We start from the raw sequence: 21,522 nt of genomic DNA, 5'->3' as shown, positions 1-21,522 counted from the left end.
GGAGCACAAGCTACAAAGACAAGGTCCCCACTCTCAAACTTACAGCAGGAGACGAGACCGGGCCTGATACAGAAGAGCAGCGTAAGGCAGACGCAAGGGACAAAGCCCTGCAGATGAGGCCAGGGAAGTCCAGAGAAAGGGGTCAGGTTTGCGTTATCCAGGTAGGCTTCCTGGAAGAGGCAGTGGTGAGAGGGCACTGAAAGATGAGAAGGATGTGGGGAGGAGGAGGAATAGTAGCAATGAGACAGGAGGGGAGGGATCAGGGCACAACCTTGAAAAGAACCACAAAGCCATTGAGGACACGACATAAACTGTTTAGAATCAAGTAGGTCCAAGATGGCTGAAGGTTCGACTTCCTGCAGACCTTGAGCCTCATTACATGCTCACTGTAATGCATTAGCATATGCTAAATGACACCCCCCAGGTGCCATGACAGTTCCGAGGCCGACCATAAAAGGCAAAAAGTGGGCAGTGGCCCAGTTCCTAGAAATCCCTACTCCCTTCCCCAAAATAGTTGGAATAATCCTCCCACTCATTAGCCTATGAAATTACCCAGCCCATAAAACTAAACCCATATTTCAGGGCCACTCTCACTTTCTGAGACGGACCACATTCTGTCTATGGAATGTGTATCTCTCTAAATAAACCTGCTTTCACCTTACCACTATGACTCGCTCTTGAATTCTTGACCCTTACTTGGTGGCCCATCCCAGGGGCTCATCCAAGACCTGGGACATGACCATCCTCTCAAGCCCCGTTTTTTTTTTTTTTTCCTGCAAAGGCAACAGTACTAGGCACAGCGCTTTGGAGACTTTTATCTCACTGACATTTCAGAACAGGTCTTTGAAAATTCAGTCTTGTTATCACCATTTTATAAACGTGGAAACAGGTTTAGAAAGGTAGTTAGTTACCTGCCCAAGGTGAAAGCAATGGAACCAAACCTTGCTTGTTGTGGACTGCCTAGGCCAATTTTGTGATGCACACCCTGGGCTCTTTGGGGCAGATCTCAGTAGCTGCCAAAGGGGAAGCCTAGCTGCCCCCTAATGACCTCACAGACCACATTCAGAGATATGTAGACATTTTATTAGCAAGCAGGCCCTGAAGAGTCTTGGGGCCACTCTGAAAGCTCCATGAAGTTCCAGCTGTCTGTTTGGATGTTTCCAATAGTGTCTCGCAGGAAAGGTCCACCCAAGGCAAATGCCACTCTATTCCAGCCACAGGATCAGGCTGTCTACGGGAGTAAGACAACCAAGATGCCTCCCGGACAGCAGGGAGACGCAGGCAGCTTACAGATCCAGCCTGGGTGCCAGCCCTAAGGGTGACAGACCAAGGCCATTCTAGATTTGGGGGGGGGGGGGAACTTTTTTACTGACATACAATACATACACAGAAAAGTGCGCAGATCGTAAGGGGACGGCTCAATGATTGATCACAAAGTAAACATACCTGTTTGCCAGTTCAGAAAACAAAACTAAAGCAGCTCTCCAGAAGCCCTTTCACGCCCCCTCCTAGTCATGGCCTCTCCTCCCCCAAGGGCAACCACTAGACTGATTTCTAGCAGCACGGATTGTCTATTTTGTATTTTATGTAAATGGAATCACACAGTCTGTACTGTGCCTGGCTTCTTAAACTCAGTACTGTGCTGTGAGGTTCATCTATGATGTTGTGTGTGGTTGTAAATCATTCATTCTCATGTCTACCTACTGTTCTATTGTATAAACATCGCAAAATTCATTTATTCACCAGATAAATTTTCTGTTGCATCAAGGGTATACATATTTAGCTTCAGTAGATACTGCCAAAGTTTTCCAAAGTAGTTGTACCACTTTATACCCAAACCTGAGACACTGCCAAGTTCTGGTTGTTCCACATCCTTAGTAAACCTTGATAAGTCTGCCTTTTTGATTTAGTCATTCTGGTGGGTGTGAAGTGGTATTGCAGTTTGATTTAAATTTGCATCTCCCTGATTACTAGGGAAATTGAAGACTCTCTAGTTTCTTATATCTTTTTTTTTTTAATATGGAGATTTGTCTTAAAATATCTTTGCCAATCTACTTATCTCAAACATCACTAATGTCACCTTTCTGACATCCTTTATGCTAATTAACAAGCTACCGGTTTCCTTAAGAATCCTCTTCTAGCATTCTTTATGCTAATAACAAAACGCCCAGGAGTTGATGGGAGTTAAAAGAGAGCTGAAGCACTTGTAGTACCTTCTGAATAAACACTATTTATTCAATCAGCGGTCCATCCCTGGAGGGTGTATTCCTGATTAGGACAGCTGATCATCCTTCAGGTCTAGCTTAAGACATACCACACAAGTGGTATCATTGTCTAGGCTAAAGAACTTCAAAGTGAAAAACAGACTTCATGATGTGGCTTCTATGCTTTCTTTTCTCTCCATCTCTCTGCCACCGTAAGCACTATGACGACACATGCTTTGTGGTTCAGTAATTTTATTGCATGGAGATCTTCAGGCTCCTAGTAATCCAAGCACTGGACTGTACTCAGGTACAAGGAAATAGATTCCCTCTGCAAGAAATCTGTTAGACCTGCCGTTTCTCAGTTTGGAGGCAAAGCCACACAGACAGGCTTTCCTCAAGTAGCTCCGGAGCCACCTAACAACCCTTGTCAGGGGCCAGTGGCCATGGCTTTCCTGGAATAGGCATGGCAGTGCTTGGCTTCCTCTCCCAGAACATGGTTGGGATTGAGGGAAGAGGTTCCAAACCAGGGCCTTTGATCAGCAACTGACCTTTCTTATAGCTTCTGTGTGATTTGTGGAGCACACAGATTTTGGGAGGATGGATTTCCTCATCTCCAGGACTTTGGAGCTGTCACTTCTGGACCACTAGGCAAGGGAGGTGTAGACTGGTCATATTTCATTCAGTGAAATGCTTGGAGATGTCTTCTGACCTTCTAAGAACAGCATCTTTTAATTCAGTTCTCTTTTTATTTAAACTCAGACACACTGGTGGGAAGCTTGCTTCTCCTGGGATGGTCACTTACTTAGAAACAGCTGCCTGAATCAGAGAGAAAAATAGATAAATACAACCTTCTTCTTGGAGTGGGTCTGGAGGTCCATGCTTACATCTCCAGGTAGGCAGACGATGTTGCTGGTGGGGGTGGGAGAGGGGACTGAGAAGCGAGTACCTTCAGGATGATATAGCAAAGTCATGGGAGGGCTTTTGAAGTGATTGTGAGGGCTGAAAGGGTGATAAGTTAGTCCATCTCCTTAGGATGGCCTGAGGATGACAAATCGTAAAACTGCAATCGTGCCCCTAGCTCTTAAGAAACAGGGAGTTCTGGTTACTTGAAATTTCTGGTGTACTCTAGAGCATCCTTTTGAGTTTCAAACTTTCTTGAAAATGCTATGCTGGAGAAAGAAGAGGAGGAGCCTAGCAGGGGCAGTGCAACATGAGTGGAGTGTGAGAAAGGAGCCCCAGCATGAAGGAGGAACCTGGAGAGCTCAGAGTCACTGTGATGGCCATGAACGCTGGTTGAGTGGCGGGGAGGGCGCAAGCCAAGCATGGAGCCCCACTGGCTAGCCTGCGCTCCAGGCCCAGCCTCCAAGGGGCTCCCAGCCTCGCAGGGGTTTCTAGGACTCCCAAGGCCTAAAGTTCTGAGCAGCCGGTCAGAAACTGAGTCCTGAAGACGCTTGAATGGGTTGCAAGGAGATCCAGCATTTGCTCCTCTAGAAAGATGAAAACCAAGTGCTCCTGGTGTTGCTTGCCCAACTGCTGGCACTCCAGGGCAGCTCCACACCCAGACAGCCCAGAGCCACATCCAGTCTGCTCAGGCGCCCTCCACGCCTCTGGCTGGCAGTCCCCGAAACACAGAGGCCAGGCGGGGGTGGGCATTGGGCGTTGCCAATATGGTCATTTGCATCCTTTGTGCATCTTCAAAGGGTAAGAGAAAAGCTGAAACCACATCTGGGTTTGGGAATTTGGAATCCCTAATGTCTAAAAGGCAGTGAGCTTCATTAGTGCCACCTTGACACTCACCAAGGAGATAAAAATGTTCATCAGGACTGAGAAATAATATTTAACGTCATTGTATTTATTAGGTTCTGAAACAATACACATTCACATCCTTTTGAATACAGTACATTTGGCACAATAATGTTTACAATGAAATAACACTAATGAATGGCAAGAGATTAAAATTACATCCAGAAAGGGAAAAAATGTACAAATAAAGCATCACAATACAAAAAAAAAAATCCCTAAAATTGAATACATTTTATATTTAGCCAGACTTATTTTGCACATAATTTAAAAAGAGGTAATTTTTTAGCCTTCTTTTTTTTTTTTTTTTTAAAAGCAAGAATGCATTGCTTTTTCACCTTTGGAGGAAAAAAAAAAATGTTTCCACTTCACAAAGTCCATTATGAGAGAACACAGGAGAACAGCTATCCTTCATATATTTTTTTGGCATTTTTTTGCACTCCCGTCCCCCCCTTTCTTTTCTTAAAAGAAAAAAAAAAAAGAGAGAGTGAGTGAGCGAGCTGGAAAGATTAGAAAGAACTGGCAGAAATGAAACAGTGTGGCTGCTTCCAAACTCTTGTGAAAGCTGAAATGAAACAATGACTACTCACGGAACACACAAGCCTTATTCTATAGACTACATGGGATTTGAATCTGCCTGTGTGAGAACTTGATGAGCTCCAGCCCCAAACAGGAGGCATCCCAGCGAGCCCAGCTTTGGGGGCTGGAAGGGGGCATCTCTGGGCCAGGCAACCCGCTGAGTGATTGCCTGGAGCTGCCTGGTGGAATGTATTATTATTTGACTTCCCAACAAAAATGCCAGTTGTCCTTTAGGAAGGCCCAACCCCTGCTGACATGGGAATACCTTGGACAAGGCCAGTTGGCATTATAGTTAGAGTTTGCTTGGTGTTTCAAAGTCCATCAGGGTGAAGGAAGCAGAGGAGAAAACAGAGAGCAGTGGTGATGCATGAGTAAGATGGGCAGTATTGTCATGTCTTCCTAAAAAATGAGATGATGCCACCATGAAGATGTTTCTGTGCTTGTCCTCAACTCCAGAAGACAGTCTCTCCCCAGTATGTCAAGTTACCGAAGATCAATTAATCTACTGTTCTTCATCTCTTCACTGGTATGCCAAACACACAAATTGATAGAGCATAATATTTGAAATTATCATAAGAACAGTTAATAATTACACCTGAGTTTTTAAAAAATCAAAACAAAAGAGAACTGAATGGCATCACTAGTAACCAAGGCTACGTGACCAGCCAGATACAAATATGGACACCAGCTAATGGGCCCCAGCTAGTCACTGTCAAAACTTTGAAACCACCATCCAGAACATTCCTTTCTCTTTCCCATCTCTATCAGGGCATAACAGAGCGCAGGAGAACTATATGTGAGTTTACATCTTTTAAAATAAACCAAAATGAAATCAACAATACAAAGAACACCCCTCCCCCCCGAGAAGAAAAAAGAAAGAAGGAAACACACCTTATCTCTCGGTAACTTGAACCAATACACTCAGAGAGTATTGCACCTGGACATTATTATAATTATTCTTTCATAGACTAAAGTTTTATAATATGCCTGAACATGCAGCAGTTGATACCTCTAAATTCAATGAATTAATTCCACAGGCCTTGCAGCAAACACTATATACAAAAATCTCAAATGTACAAAAGGCAAAAAGCTTCATTAGTGCCACTTTGCCACTCACAAGTATATATATTTAGGGGCAGCTGGGAAATCCACGTGCAACAGTTGGAATGGATTCCATTCCCTGCTAAATCAGTTCAGTAAAATAGATAATCAAACGACCTCCAGGAAACATGTACACAAAGCCACAGAGAACCCTTGGAAATCAAAGAATGTAACACTGTTAGCATTATCTACAGGAGGTAATGTCACATCCATTAAATAGTGTCCACATGAGTTGCCATTGCATGTCACACAGAAACAAAACTCCGAGCGCATCTTGCCACCCTGTCAGTTTTCAAATAAGTCGCTCTTCAATCTCCTGATACCCTCTGCATAACCCACGTTTAGCCTCACTCTGCTTGTTCCAAAAGCAGATATTTCATATTTAACTTTACACGTTTAATGTTTAAAAACCACAACACAGTAGTACTACCATTTGGTAGAAGTCCACAAAAATTACACGCTGCTGCAGAAAATAAATAGAGTTGATGCTGGGGACTTAGGACGAAACTGGAAAGAGAATTTGGGAGGCGAGTTTTGCTAGGACCCCAGGGCCTTGGCCATCTCTCCGGTGGCCTTGGAGTTCAGGCAGAACTTGAATAACATAGAGCACTGCTAGTTTCCTTTCCTCTCAATTCACGGAGCCCCACGTGCCACGAAAGCATTCAGAGCATAAACCTTGGACGATGATTTATTAGCCCTTTAATATCTACCTGTATTAACACTGGAATTTATATCTTTTGGCCAATTAGAAAGCAAATTTGATAATCTATTTTTCAGATGTTAACAGAGTTCAAAATCAAATTTCTTCTTCTACGGAGAGCGATTTCTTCCACAAGACACATGCTTACACAACTTTGGCATGCCCCAAACCTAAAACCAAAGCAAGCGAGAATTAGCCATTCCAGAGCAAACCAACACAGGGAGCCAACCCGGGCATCTCCCAGCCTCTCTCCTTCCTGGGCATGCCTTGAGGGCGCCCATCTTTGGGCTGAAGAAGCACCAGTCTCTTCTTCTGGATAGAATGGCAGAGGGTGGCAGGCGGGGAGACCGGAGGGATGAGAAGCAAGAGTTGTCAGGACTCTGCGTCCACGAGCAGAGCCAGAGTCTCGTTAGCTTTTTGTTTTGTTTTTTTTTTTTTTTTCTTTTCTTTTCAGTAAAAGACCTGAAGTTGCTTCCCTGCCAGAAGCCCCCGTGGAGTGAAGAAGCCAGGCTTGCCAACAGACCAGACTCGGCAGTGGGTCCAGTGAACTGCTGACGCCACACGATTCTGCATTACTGGTGAGACAAGAACCAAGAGTGCCTTCTGGTCACCAGGTGGGAAGAGGGAGGAGCTGGCCTGGGGCGAGGGAATGCAATAAATAGAGGGTGGACAAGGGACTGGGGCTCCGGGGAGGAGAAGTAGTTCAAGACCGTCCGACGGGAAAATAGGAATCTTCCCGGCGCCCCTGCTTGCAGCATCACCAAACTCCACCTGGAGCGGCTTCTCAGGGCATCAGGTCTTCACCAAAGTAGGAGAAGCCTTTGAATTCCTCCTGGTTGATCTGCTTCACAATCGCTTCGTCCACGAGCGTGAGTACCGGCTCTTCCCGGGTAAAGTCTTGGTCAAAATTATTGACGTCTCTTTTGGTTTTCTGTGGGAAGATAAGAGAAAGCACTGACTCCAGGCTGACCTTCCTCCCCAGGGCCCCCCGCAGGGAGTGGGCATCGCGCTGACCAGCCTCTCGCCAAAGCAGACCTCTAGCTACTGAGAGCAGACATCGAGCTGTTCCAATGAGGTAACGATGAATGGCCCCAGGACCGGGAGGTGATGGAGGACTTGGAGAGGAAGAATGAGTCCAGGTGAGAAGGAAGACGGGGTGAGAGGTATGATGGAAAAGCAGGGAAGTGGGATTCCCATAGACTGTGTGTGTGGGGTCGAGTGTGTGTGTGCGTGTCTGTGTGTGTGTGTGTGTGTGTGTGTGTGTTCCGGACACTCCCCCTTCCAGCATCTGCCCTAACCCTCTGGCTCCACTGAGACCTCCCTTCCTGTGATCCAGGAAATGAACTTGAATCTCCCTCCCACAAGGTCTCCAGTGGTCTTTCTTCCATAAAGGTAAATCCCCATTACCTTGCCATGTCTGCTCCAGATGTCATCTTCTCTATAAGTAGGAGGATGCATGGGATGGGGGGGTGGGACCATCTTCTGGGAAACCTGCCTTGATCCTCACCTGCTATTTTGTGTTCCCACGTTATTTCTATTATTATACTCAAGACACTGACTTGCAGTGAATTGTTAATGCTTTTGTCCTGACCATGAGCTCCTTAAAGGCAGAAGCCTTGTCTGACTCAGCCTTGGGTCCCCAGCAGTCCCCTGCACTAAGCATCTACTGAATGAGTGAATACATCAGCAAGCCCACCACTGACTTCCCAGCTCAGAAAGACCCATACCCAGCCGGAGGTTCAAGTTACCAAAACTGGGCTTATGGTCTGTGGAGGGTGGAGGGCAGCAATCAAACACATCCTGGGTTTTGGAGAAAATCAGGAAGTATGAATAATGCTCTCTGCCTTTGGGGGTTCACTGCTGAATCGGGAATCAGTATTCCTGTCTAGAACACACTGCAATCATTAGAAAAACTTTCATGGAGTAGTCAGGGCCCGGCTGAGACTTGAAGGATGAGTTACAATCATGTTGGTAGAGATGGGAGGAAGGCATCTTGGCAGAGAGGAAGATGGTTAAGAAGATGGGAGCCAAGTTCTGCAGAACATGGTTTGGGAAGTGCTGCTTTACAGTTTACAGCATCTTCACGTTCATTTGCTCACTGATCCTTGGAACAGGCAGGTGTTATTATCCTGATTTTACAGATGTGGAAACCGTGGCTCACAGAGGTTTGGTGACTTGCCCAGAGTCACCCAGTGAGTTCAGAGCAGAGCCAGACTCAAATCCAGCTCTCAGCATGATGCCTCCCGTGGTGTAGAACGTCTGGAAAGCTGGGTACTGGAGACGTGGGAAGACACGGCAAGAGTCAAATTCAAACAGGAGACATTTAGGTCAAACCACTAGGCTGAAGCAAAGCCAGAACAACTTGCTGGTAAGCCAGCATGGTGGGAGAGGTCTGTGGGTTGGGGAGAGAGTGGTGACATGGTGAGGTGAGCTCGGCAGGGGAGTCTGTTTTCGAACTTCCCCAGATTGAGATCTGAATCAGATGGACAGCACAGAGCGGAGATGAGCTAGTCTTTCCCATCTTTCAGCGCCCATCAGTCCTGCTTGGCGTCTTCTCTCTGGCCTTGAGCTGCATAGTTCAGTAGGTCTCAGAGACCTTGGAGGGGAGACAAAAGGGGGACACAGAAAAGCCCAAGGGATGGAAACAGGACTTGCCGCAGCAGGATGTGTGTGTCGCCCCTTGACATGGGAAAACTGAGGAGTGGCTTAGTCTTTTCTACAGGAGGGCTGGCCGCAGGCAAGAGGATGACACGTCTCCATCTCCAGTGTGTACAGAGCACGAGGAAAAGGGGGGCCCTCGTGGAGAGGGACTCCAGAGGAGAGCCACAAAGCCCAAACCCAAGTGACGCACGAGGGACACGGGAGGGCAGGTGCCTGGGGAAAGGGTGTGGTGACGCCTCTTCTGAAGATCCCTATCGAAGGAGGGATGGGTTCACTTTGATTGAAGAGGGCTTACAGAGTATGGGCGCGTGGTGCTGGCGGAGCAGCAGGATGGGAGAAGGTGGCAGCAAGACTTTAAGACTTGGGAAGTGCTGAGTATCATCCCAGAAGGCGACCAAGGGGCACCCTCAGTGGGGGCAGGAGGAGAGGGAGTTGGTGAAGAAGATTGGCAAGGAATAGGCCAGGAGGGAAACTCAATTGGTAACACCACCAATGGTGGGCTATGCCCAGGTACTTTCAGGGGCGGGACCACCTCCTTCCTGCCTCCCTCTCACTGGTCACTAATGGGGGAGGGGAGCCAGTGTATAGAGAACCTCGGGAAATCTGTAAACACTCTGGCATCGGCTCCCCTGTTTAACTACTTGTGCTTCACCTTTCAATCATTTGTGTCCATTAGTCATGGAAACTGGTTTCCTTTCCTGAGGTCAAATGAGCATAGTGACGGAGCTAGATTCCACAGGATGTCTGAATGTCCCAACTTGCTGACTGCTTACCAGGGAATCGGGCTCAGTCAATACAGTTAGGGACGTCATTTCCAGAGGGCCTCTAGCTCCATGGCGGGCTGGCTTAGGTAGCAATCTAGCTCAGCTCTGGGCTTTCCAGTGGTCCCAGAATCATCTGTGGCATTGGAGCGAGTGTGCCATTCTTCAAGAGCTCTACAGAAGAACACACTTGGCTCATGCAACCCTTATGCAACCCGGCCCAGGCCCTAGTTCCCCTGGAGACAGCTTAGGTGCATGTCAGTAACTCATTCCCAATTCAAATAACTAACAATTCCTGACTATTAATTAACCTTAGAGGCTTGGGGAGTTTTCCAAAGCAAGTATTCCTGAGAAACCCCATCCCCTGTTAATTGCATGTAGGCAGCATAACATCCGCATATTTAGAGAGGACTGGGGATTTTATCCTTTACTCACTGGTTTTACTCTTTGGAAAGCCGCTGTCTCCCTTACAGAGTTGGCACGAGACTCCACTCCAAGGTTCTGATGGGCAAACTCCTAGAGACACTCCCTGTTTAGCTGGATCTTTAGTCACCCCATGTGCCTCTCCTAATATCTAAATGCCTGACTCTCAGCCCCCACCGCACAGCCTGAGAGGTGACACTGGGACAGTGGAACAGCCTTCTAACTCTTCGCACCTTATCTCCTCCATTAAGTCCTTCCCACGTCCTCTGACCCACACGGAAGGAAGGCTGCATGCAGGAGGAGAAAGAGCACTGGCTGGCCTCCCATCCTGGTACCGTCCCCCTTCCTGGTGAGATGACACTGTGAAGGTAACCTCTTTGAGCCTTGGTCTTTTCATCTGTAAAATGGGGGTGGTCACAGGTGCCCTACAGATTGCCTTGAGGACTAAATGAGATGCCAGATGTGAGGTGCCTCCGTGCAGACCCCAACACACAATGGGCACCCAATAAATGTGAGATCCTACCCTGCCTCCGAGTCTTAGCACCGTGTGCCGTGGGCATGCCTCACTCTCTTCTTGGCTGTGTTCCCCAGCACAGCCCATGTGATCTGCCCACGGGTGCCATGAGCTTCGTGAGGGCAGGGCCTGAGCTCACAGTTCTCTGGATGCTTTCAAATCCTGAACTAGTGCTGAGCCAGGGCCTGCCTGAACATCCCATGCTTCCTCCAGCCACTGAGATTCTTCCAATGGTGGCTTACTGCTCTCGGAAAAAGCCCCAGTTTCTTACCCACTTCTAAGGCCCTCTGGGATCTCGTCCCTGCCCACCTGCCCAGCTTCATCGCCTGGGCCCGGGGGAACCATGAAGTCCTCTGGACTCGCTGGCTTCCTCCTGCATCCGAGCCTTCGCTCAGCTAGTCCTCGGCCCGGAGCACCCGCTCCCCTCCTTGCCTTCTGCCCCATGTCTTCATCACCGAGCTGACTTCTGCTCACCTTTCCCATCTTGGCTCAGATGCCCTGCTTTCAGGAAGCCTTCTCTGTCCCTCCAGGCCTCTTATGGGGGTTCTATCACCTCTCTTAACTCTCATCACGGCACTTACCACCCTGGGTGTCCGCCTCCTTTTGCAACTAATCTGTGCGCTCCTGGGGGCAGGGACTGGGTTGAACTCGCCATTCCATCCGCGGGATGGCGCACTGCCTGGCACATAGAGAGTGCTCAAGAAATATCAGAGGAAAAAAATAACTGAATGCATGTCTCCTGCTGCTGCTTTATCTAGAGCCACGAAAGTGATCTGGGTTCAGAACCTGTGGCACTCTTGTGCCAGAGGGTGTTTTTGTTTGGAGAAGGTTGAGGTCTGACTCACAAAGAGCCTGGAGCAGGGCACCCCAGCCCATGGCTGCCCCACAGAGCCCTGAGAGACAGGCAGGCTTAGGTCTGGTTAATGGGGTTTCCTCTCCCTGCAGTGGTCAGCCTGGGCCACTAGGGTTCCTTGACCGCTGGTCTGAGAAAGAAAGAGGATGAACCAGGGTTTGGGCAAATTCTACCAAGACAGATGGGCTAAGAGAAGTTTACGGACTTGGTGGGTATTTGCAGTTGGTGTCAGGGGAAAACAACATTCCTCTTCCCTTTGGCTTCATTGAGAAGTAAGGTCTTGGATTTGAGAGGTCTGGGGCTGACCCTGGGGGGAGGGCACACTTCTGGCATCTGCAGCGGGGGAGTGAGGTAGAACTTACGGAAACAGAGTTACAGGTCACTCCAGATGCCTCTGAGAAACTGCGTTTGAGAGGCAAAGGTAGGGGACCTGCCTTTTAAATCGCCCTGAGGCCACTGAGGGCTGGAGGCTCAGCCGGCTGTGGCAGTGTTTGGACCCCAGTGCGGACATGGGCAGGCTGCCTGAATGCTCGCTTCCTGTCTGGCTGGAGCAATTCTTTCATAGCCCTCACTGAACTGAAGTCATAAATACAAGCTTTTAGAGGAGCCAGCGATTTCTGCTTCTGTCTTCTTCTGATTACGAGATCAACAGATGACTTTGTTCTAAAGCACCGAGAAAACTCCCTGGTCTTACAGGCCGGGGCACGGGGCTGTAGTCACTGTGCTGGTCCCAGACCACCTCTTCATCTGTGTCTGGCGTGACAGCAAGGGCATAGGCAGTAGAGTGACCACAAGCCAGGGTCCCCAGACCCATGTGTGTGACCATAACTTTCTGGGGAGACATGCTGTCTTCACGTGGTCTCCAAAAATCCAGCTTTCAGGTTCCACCTCCCTCTTGAGTCTCCCTGACTCCAGCCTCCCTCCATCTCACCCTCCCCTGCAGTCCCCCACGGCACTTCCTGGAACATGCATTTGCTCCCTCCTTGTCATGTCTTTATGTGTGTCACATTTTCCTCTCGTATCCCTCAAGGTACCTACTGCAAAGCAGGGCACACAGCAATCCTTTAATATTCATTTGCTCAAAATCCTTTTATTCGCCGCAACAGTCAAACTCAAGATTCCTCTTAGCTCTGAAATGTCAATATTCTTATCTAAGCTCTTTCTTCTTTTAAATATCTTCAAAGAAAAAGTGAGAATTTAAATAATTAGAATGCTTGCTTAACATCAATTAACTGGATCTTTACATATACACATATATTCATTATACCCATATATTGACAGAGTACATGTGCATATGCTTATACACACATGCTCACCCATGAAGTTAAATGAAATGAGAAACGTATAACTGCATAGTGTTTTGCCTGACAAAAACGAGGCTTGGAACAGAAATTCAAGTCAACTATCATTTGCCTAGAAATCTCTCTCAACATATTCTTCTATCCCTTTCCCCCTTTTTTAATTTTGTTAACCATGAATTGATCATACTTTTGGATTTTTCTTATAGAAAACAGAGCGAGACACATAGAGGGTTTGTCTAGGCTGCCAGTGGAAGCTTTCACAGCACCTATCTTGCCATGGTGGTGCCCTACCATTTTTTAATCCATTTCCTTCTTAGAATGTGGTGGCCAGAACTGACAGCTCGATTCCTGACTCCGTGGTCTCAGCAATGCCAAGGGAAGTGGTATGACCCTCTACTTGGTGGAAACTCTCAAATTAAATCAGTGTCTAAGACGGTGTCAATGTTTTATCATTTCTGAGGTAACTGTGATAAAACAGTGACGCTCTTACAGTTTTATCAATCCAATTTAACCTTGTTATGTGTTGAACTGTGTCTCCCCCAAAAGCTATGTTGAAATCCTAACCACCAGCACCTCAGCCTTATTTGGAAATAAGGTCTTTGCAGATGTAAGGTCATCAGGGTGGGGCCTATCCAGTATGACTGGTGACCTTATAAGAAGGGGAAATTTGGACACAGAGGCAGACACGCACAGGGGGAGGACCTGATAAAGAGACACAGGGAGAACCCACATGAAGAGCAGAGTGATGCCACCACAAGCCAAGGAACATCTGGTGCCACCAGAAGCTGAAAGAGGCAAGGAAGGATTCCTCCCCTACGGGTTTCAAGAGGAGCGCGGCTCTGCACGTGCCCTGATCAAAGACTTTCGCATCCAAAACTGAGAGACAATACATCTCTGTTGTTGTAGGCCACCCGGCGTGTGGAACTTTATGGTAGTCCTAGGAAACTAATACAAACCCCTATCTTCTGAAATGGATTTTTTGCATCCAGATGTAACCTCTGACACTTAACTTTGATTTCTTCTTATGGCGGTACTTATTTCTAGGTTGTTAAGATTACCATAAATAATGATTCTGTAATTTACCTCTCTGAATCTCAGTTTATTTACCAAGAAAGTGGGGATAATAAATCTACCTAGCTTGCTGAGGATTGCATGAGAGCATATAAGTAAACCTCACGTAAACTCTAAAGTACTACATGAATGCCATTTTAACTCTGTCATCCATCTTTTCTGCCATGTTCTTCAGATTTTTGTCATCCTAAAATTTGATTGGCATGCCTCCCATCTCTTTAACAAGATGCATATAAAAATACTGTATAAGGGAAGTTCAGGCTCAGAGTCCTCTCACCTGCCCTCTGCAAAGAGCTCTCTCACAAAGCTGACCTACCCAGTCGTACCAGCACAGTTTGGGGGTATGGGTGTTAAATCCACTGTGAATCAACCAGCCATGGTCACTTTTTCCATCTTGTTCAGGAGGATGCCATCCGAGACTTTCAATTGTTTTGCTGGAATAAAGATACACAATGCCTGCAGCATTTCTCTCATCTATTAGTCTAGAGGTGAAGTTAATTGGCTCCAAGCAATTACCATTTTCCCCTAAGTGTCCACAAACTATCTTCTCATAAAACCTTCTAGAAACTTGCTATAATCACATCTATCTCAGAGTATCCCAAACCTCATTTTCCCTCTTTCTGAATACTGGGAGACTGTTTGCCCATGTCCCATCATTTGGTACCACTGCTCTATTCCATCAAATCCAAATAACCAAATAGTGGGCATGGCTGATTCTTCACTAACCTGAGAGATAACTCACCTGGGTCTGGCACGGTGGCTTTCAAACTCGGCTGCACAACAGAACCACCATGGAACTTTAAATGAGAGTGACGCTACACCCACCCCAGAGACTCAGTGTAACTGCTCCAGGATCTGGCCTGGGTGAGTTATAGCTCCCAGGTGACTTCATTAGCTATAATTCATTAATTCACTTCTCTTGGGTTTCAGTTCACCCAAGAGTGGTTTTTGCCCTAATCTTTGTACTTTGAAGACATTTCTCTTTGGGGAAAAGTTAGAGGCAAAATAACAGCCTTGCTATTTGTCATTGTTTTCAGTCAGTGGTTCTCCATCCTGCCTGTGCATCAGAAACAAACATGCATCTATATGGACACCTGGGCCTCAACCCACACCTCGTGAACTGGAATGTCCAGGGGTGGGGCCCAGACCTCTGTATTTTTTTTATAGCTCTGTGAGTGATTCTGATGTGCAGCCTTGTTGAGTCCCTCTGTGTAAAGGAGCAATGGATCTCTTTCTTCCTTCTTTTTCTTAGCAGTTTCAAAGGGACCACACAATATACTGGTATTCCTTCTGAATTTCATGCCATTCCTTAGTTATTTTACATCAGTCTTTATAAAATCAGGATACCCAAGAGCTCACTGGCAAACCACACTGGTTTCTTTAGATGTCGCCCTCTGAGAGGCAGCGTAGCCTAGTGGTTTAGCATGCACGCTAAACTTTGTGGCCTTGGGCAAATCATGAATTCTCTCTTGTGCCTCAGTTTCCTCATCTGTAAAATGGGGATATTAGTAGTCCTCCCCATATACTTGTTATAAGGATTAAGTGAAATAATACATTTAAGTGATGAGAACATTACACAGCAGAGAGTAAATGTAAATTATTAGTATTGCTTCTTTGTCAATATTGATCACAACAGTATGGTCAGAACAAAGATCATTGTCTTTGGGATGATCCCTGATCTCAGTTCACAGAATAATCACTGTATCACCGGGGTAACCTGTGTGCTTTCATCTCCTGTGTACTCCAAATACTAGGACTAACCAGTCTTCTCTTAAAAGCTAAAAGCCAGAATTGTGACCCACCCAAGAGGACATTCCTGATCCTTTTATTGCCTTCCTAACCTTGTTTGTCTTTCCTCATCTTCACTGCCATTACATTTACAGTATGTGCTTTGTATACCCTAGTGGGCTATCTTTAAACTTTCTGGAATAAAGCAAGATAAGAAAAACTAAAAGGAAGAAAGAAGATGAATTTTATTTTTAGCAGTGCTGGCTATGACATCATTTCTTCTTTTCTCTGTAATGAGCTGGAGGGTGTGTGTGTGTGTCCACAGGGAGCTGTAGAGCTGGGGGCAAAGTGGGCAGTGCATGCCTCAGCAGCTGATGTGCTCCTTCAGGAACACAGACCCAGGGTTCCTAGGTCTTCTGAATTCCCAACAAATACCCCAGACACATTTTCATGTTAGAGCTCCTAATTTTTGCCAACTAATTCAATTAAAAATAGAGCAGCCTGGCTGAATGGGTTGCACGGTCCTCCAGTTTGTGACCTCTGTTTAGTAAAGCTGTTTCCACCTTTTAGGGAAAAAGAAAATCAAGACCCATTTGCTTTTTAGGCACAAATGATTAGCTTCATGACATGTAAAAATGGGAAGCCACTTGGTTCCTGGTCATTCCCTGGTCCACAGGAGAGAATCATGGCAGCAGGCTGGCCTCTGCTGCTAGCATACAGAGATGGGGAGCCACCCAAGCCTCAGGTCGAATGCCCCCTCCCCCAGAATCTGGTCCACCGCCTCATCTAAACCATGTCTGAGGGAAAGCCGCTTCACTCCTGAGGCAGTCTGCATATGTAAATGTATTTTTTAAATGGGCTAAGTCCCTCAGACCAACATGCATTCTGAACAACCAACAACAGCTGAATTCTGTCAAATCCACTGCTTGATGGAATTCAACTATTCCCCCTCTCTCCTTGTCCCCTCGTAATTGTTTCCCAGACTATTAAAAAATCCACATTTTTACAAATTCCATTTGAAGAGTTGCTTTGGATTTGGGAGTTGCTCCTCCCTCACACCTAGAAATACTTCAGTGATCAAAGGAGTTCAGCCAACTACAATTTGTCTGTAAATCAGTGGTTTATAGGGGTCTACAGACTCAGCCCTCTGGGATCACCTTTACAGGGGAGGGCAGGTATCCCCGTTATAAAGAAGCTGTTACCAAACATGGAACATTTGTTATGGTGCTTTTTAAACAAAATTTTGGTGCTTCTACCTGAAGGTTCGTTTGGAAGGCAGGGCCAGCTTAGAAACCTACAGAAGCTTGAAAGGGCAAGATACAAGGGCAAGCTTGAAAGGGCAAGATACAACTCCCTGTATCCCCTGCTCCCACAGAAGCAGGGAATGTGGTCCTTGATAAAGTGGGGAGCTTGTTGAGGGTATTTCCAAAGCTGCTTCTACCTGTATATTCCATGGCTCAATCATTTTAAGTAAAACTAAAATATTTCAAACAAGACTTCTTGACCTGGGTTCCCACTCTTAGAGCATGGATGGCACGTTTTCTGTGAAAGGCCAGCTAGTAAATATTTTAGGCTTTGTGGGCCATGGGGTCTCTGTCACAACCACTCCCCTCTGCTGTGTAGCACGAAGCAGCCCTAGACAAAGTGTCAGTGACTGCAAGTGGCTGTGTCCCAGTAACACTTTATTTATGGACACAGATATTCGAACTTCTTATAATGGTCAAGTGTCACCATTCTTCCTCAACCACTGAAGATAAATGTAAAACCCATTCTTAGTCTGAGGGCTGCACAAAAAGAGGCAGTGGGTTGGATCTGGCCAGTGGGTCAGAGTTTGCCAACCCCTGTACTAGACGAGGGACTTCAGGGCTTCCGGGAACCTTGTGAAATACAATCCAGTGTGTTGTGTGTATGGGCACTTTTGGGTTTTCCTGGAGAGAGTTCACCGCAGCAGATTCTGGAAGGGGTGGCAACTTCACTGCTAAGTTAAGAGTCACAGATTTCAAAGTTTCCCGTCAAACAAGGCATGAAATTCCCTGTGGTACAGTAACTCTGAGGAATCCACAGAGAGCAGAAAGCCCTGAGAAGCAGTCTCAGGGCCGGAAATGTCCCCTTTTGCTCAAGTCCCTCGTACCATGGAGGCCCCCAACATGGGGCGTTGCCTTTGGCCCGTGTGGTGCTCCATGGGAAGGCTGAAGGGTCCCTGTGAAAATGGTTGGGAAAAGTCCCCCGGACGCAGGCTCTCTGTCTAAGGCTATTTCAAGACCAGGTGGAACCACTTGTCTCGTAGCTTTAGCCTCACAGACACAGCATTTCTTCATTCCTTTTAGGGAAGGAGACATTTCTGGGCAGTTCTGAAGGGCGGTGCTGACACCTGCCTCCTGAAACCCTCCCAGGCCTGCCCAGGTCCACACGTGGACACACCTTTGGCTGTGACTACCTGCTGTTAAAACTTGGTAAAAAAGTATAAAGCATACATTTCAGCCAAGATTCATTTTGGGCCGTGTGGTTAAGGACACATCCTCATAGTCTGTACAGCACTCACTGGCCCTTGACGACGTTCAGTTTGGAGTTTTAAATGGCCTAGAGGTGTCTCCAAGTGCCCCAAGAATCTTGGCTCCCTGGCAAGGCAAGTAGCATCTCGGGGCCACCTGCATCTTCTGTCACTCGCAGTACCCAGCTCACAGCCGGGCCTTAACTAAGTAGACCCTGCTGAGTCCCCAGGTGACGGCCCAGAGCAAGAGCTCTTCTCATACAGGGGAGCCCGCCCCCTCCAAGACAAGACATGAGAGGAAAGGAGTGCCCGTTTCCCTCTCAAATGCTGCAAAGGAGCTCGGAAACCGTTCCCGAGGCCACAAGGCCTCCATCCTGCTGCTAATAAGAAGGGTCTGGAACTGCTATGTGGGAAAGAAATGCCCCTTCCTGGGGAACCATCCCGAACCCAGGCTGGTCCCCCTCACATACCTTGATCGCCCTGTGCCTCTCTTTCCCGGCCCTCCTTGTAACTGGGGCTAAAAAGTGACTGACTCAGTAACTGTCTCCTGCACAGGCTAGAGGCTCTGCTCGGAGGCCTGCCGTGTACTTCCAGCAGCGGCACGGCTCAGTCCCTCCGTGTGGACAACAGAATAAAGCTCAGGGATGGAGACCTGCCTGATGCATTTAACCTCACAGTTACCACTGCAAAGACTAGCAAGCAGCTGCCCAAGGTGGGCCCGCCCGGGGTGGAGCCAGGACTGGATTCAGCCTGTTCTGACCCTGGGCCGGGCCCCTGGTGTGTGCCGTCCTGCCTCCCGCTGACAGGCGTCAAGGTGGTCACCTGTGCAAAAGGGCTGATGCACTGAGCCCAGCCCAGGTGGCCAGCCACTGGCTTCCGCCAATAGCACAGCTGCTGCGTTAAAAACCAACCAACCGACCAACCAACCAACCAACCAATCAGCCAACAAGCAAACAACTGCCTTCTGCCCTGCGTCCCTCACAATGCATGAGGCCGCCATCCCCACTAGGCCCTTTGGGGTCATTTCTTAGACAGGAGGGGTGAAAGGGAATACAGCCCTTCGAAATTCTTCATTATGACCAAGAGTAAGAAATACATGTTATATATGACCTAGTGGACATCACCTCATTCCACCATCCCCAAGAAAAGATGCAGCTCGCTACACTTTACCCTTACCAGATGTGATGCAGTCTATGTTCTTTCCTTTTCTCTTCTTCTCTACTCTACCCAATTCTACCCTATCCTAGTCTTCATTAAAAATGTTTTCTGCACCTGACCCACTAAACTGATTTTACAACCCACTGATGGGTAGACCTGGAAGTAGGGTAAAGGGGCAACCCAGCAGGGGTGTCTGGAGCTGCAAATGTGTAGAAAATACCATGTCGATATGCAGGAATAAAAAGCCTTAGGAGGAGACAGCACCCTGCCTGCTGTGGCCTGCCCAAGGCCTGAGCCCCTGTGCCAGGCTCTGCAGCGAGCTGGCCCCATGCGGTGGGACGTGCAGCAGCGGGACCCGTGGCTGCTCTCGCTGAAAGTGGGCAGACACACAGTGGCAAAGCCAGCCCCGCTCTGCCTCTAACCGGGGGGCCCTTTTTCATTTATCATCGACTTTTCAAAGCAGTGTCATTGTTGACAGCTGTTGAGTTTAGCTACTCTAGGTATGCTTTTGGGTACTCAAAGAAGAAACTTTCCAATCAGTCCTGGCAAAAGCCCTGATCCTGCACTCAACAATCCCCCACTCCAACCCCCCGCCACGTATTTATGAACATGTCCTGGATGGAGATCAAGCTCTCTTGGCCTGGGATTTATTGTTGCTCTGCCTACTGGCTTTGAAACGGGAACCGTAAACACTCTAATAGATGCCCCTCAAATCACGATGAGGTCACCCACCTTCTCTTACCATTCAACAATTTCAGGTTTCCTAATGCAGGATCTTATCACCCCAAATTCCCAGGCACATACTGGGCTAGATCTTGGGCCATAAAAGGTGAGAAGAGAATTTTGAGATGGAACTAAGAGAGAAACATTCTCTGGAAAAACACTGTAGATCTACAGAATTCATTCATTCATTCCACACAGATATATGAATTACTACTATGTGCCAGGAGTTTTTGCTGAGGACGCAGCTGTGAACGAAACAGACACAGATCCCTCCCCTAACACATTAAGCAGAGCTCGCTAGTAGTCTTTGCAGTTGGGTGATGGGCACATGGGGATTCCACTTTTCTCGCTACTTTTGTACATGCTTGAAATTTTCCATAATAAAAAGTTAAAAATATAAGTCTCAAACACATGATGCTGAGTGAAAGAAGCCAGACACAAAAGAGTGCATACAACATGACTCCATATATGTGAAGCTCTAGGAAAGAGAAATCTCCTTTCCAGGGACAGAAAGCAGATCAGGGGCTGCCAGGGGCAGAGACACCTGGGAACTGCTTGGGTACAGAGATGTTCTTTACATTCATGAGCCGGTGGTTACATAGGTTTGTTAAAATGCATCAAAATGGGCACTTTAAACAGGTAACTTTTCAGCTCTGTAAATGTTACTATAATAAAGTTGATTCAAAACCTGCACACATCCCTGCCCTCATGGAGCACATTTACACAGAGTGCCTGGGGCCGGGAGAAATCTTAGGGACAATGCAAGTCCCTCACCTTACAGGAAAGGAGCAGAGAGATTCAGTGCCTTGTTCAGGGTTTCACAGACTCTCACAGCAGGGACCTGGACCCAGCCCCGTCCAGTGTTTTCCTCTCAGCTCACTGCCTGTGATACAGAGTCAGGGCTAAGTTCTGAAATCTCCTGTTCTGGGGTGAGGGTATTCTGCATCATTCAGTGGAACACCCACATCCTAGGTACTTGGGTACCTGTAGCCTGAATCTGCCACACCTCCCCGGGAGGACCATCAATCCTGTCGTTTCCAACACTAGGGGAGGTGCCAGTTGCTCGCGGGGAGAAGGAAGGCGCGGCTGAAGCTCCCAGTCAAGGTCTGGTTTATTTTCTAAGTCATCTCAGCTGACAATCCCCACTCCAGTCTTATCTGCCCATCTCCCTACTTCAGGCAATGATCTTATTTCACTGTCCCCGTCATTCTGGACCCTCCTCCACACCTAGCTGGGCTCACACACCTGAAATACTCCACTGACATCCAAGCTCTGTGCTCAAGAAAACCCCTTTGGGGGTGGAGTAGGTCTCAGAACGGAGGAGCCCGAATAACATGCAGGCTCGAAAAGATGCAGGCCCGTGAGCCAGGTCTTCTCTCTGTGAAGAGACTGAGGTTGATGAACAACCTTAATGAAGCTTCACAAACCCAATGTGTGTTTGCTAGACCCTGGAA

At 47.5% G+C, this 21,522-nt stretch overlaps 1 protein-coding gene across 2 annotated transcripts in view; it reads right to left on the bottom strand.

The window, feature by feature from the left end:
- Positions 1-4,348: 4,348 nt before the first annotated feature.
- PRKCE (protein kinase C epsilon) overlaps positions 4,349-21,522 on the bottom strand; it is a 507,341-nt gene continuing 490,167 nt past the window's right edge. For both annotated transcript variants that reach the window (XM_068564561.1, XM_068564560.1), the window contains one exon: positions 4,349-7,315. In XM_068564561.1, the coding sequence (XP_068420662.1) occupies positions 7,169-7,315 (147 nt within the window). In that variant the 3' untranslated portion in view covers positions 4,349-7,168. The remainder of the gene's footprint in view (positions 7,316-21,522) is intronic.

This window comes from Eschrichtius robustus, chromosome 15, assembly GCF_028021215.1.
Source record: "Eschrichtius robustus isolate mEscRob2 chromosome 15, mEscRob2.pri, whole genome shotgun sequence".
NCBI classification, from domain to species: domain Eukaryota; kingdom Metazoa; phylum Chordata; class Mammalia; order Artiodactyla; family Eschrichtiidae; genus Eschrichtius; species Eschrichtius robustus.
Note: the sequence above shows the minus strand (reverse complement) of the source record. Positions and strands in the feature narration are given on the sequence as shown.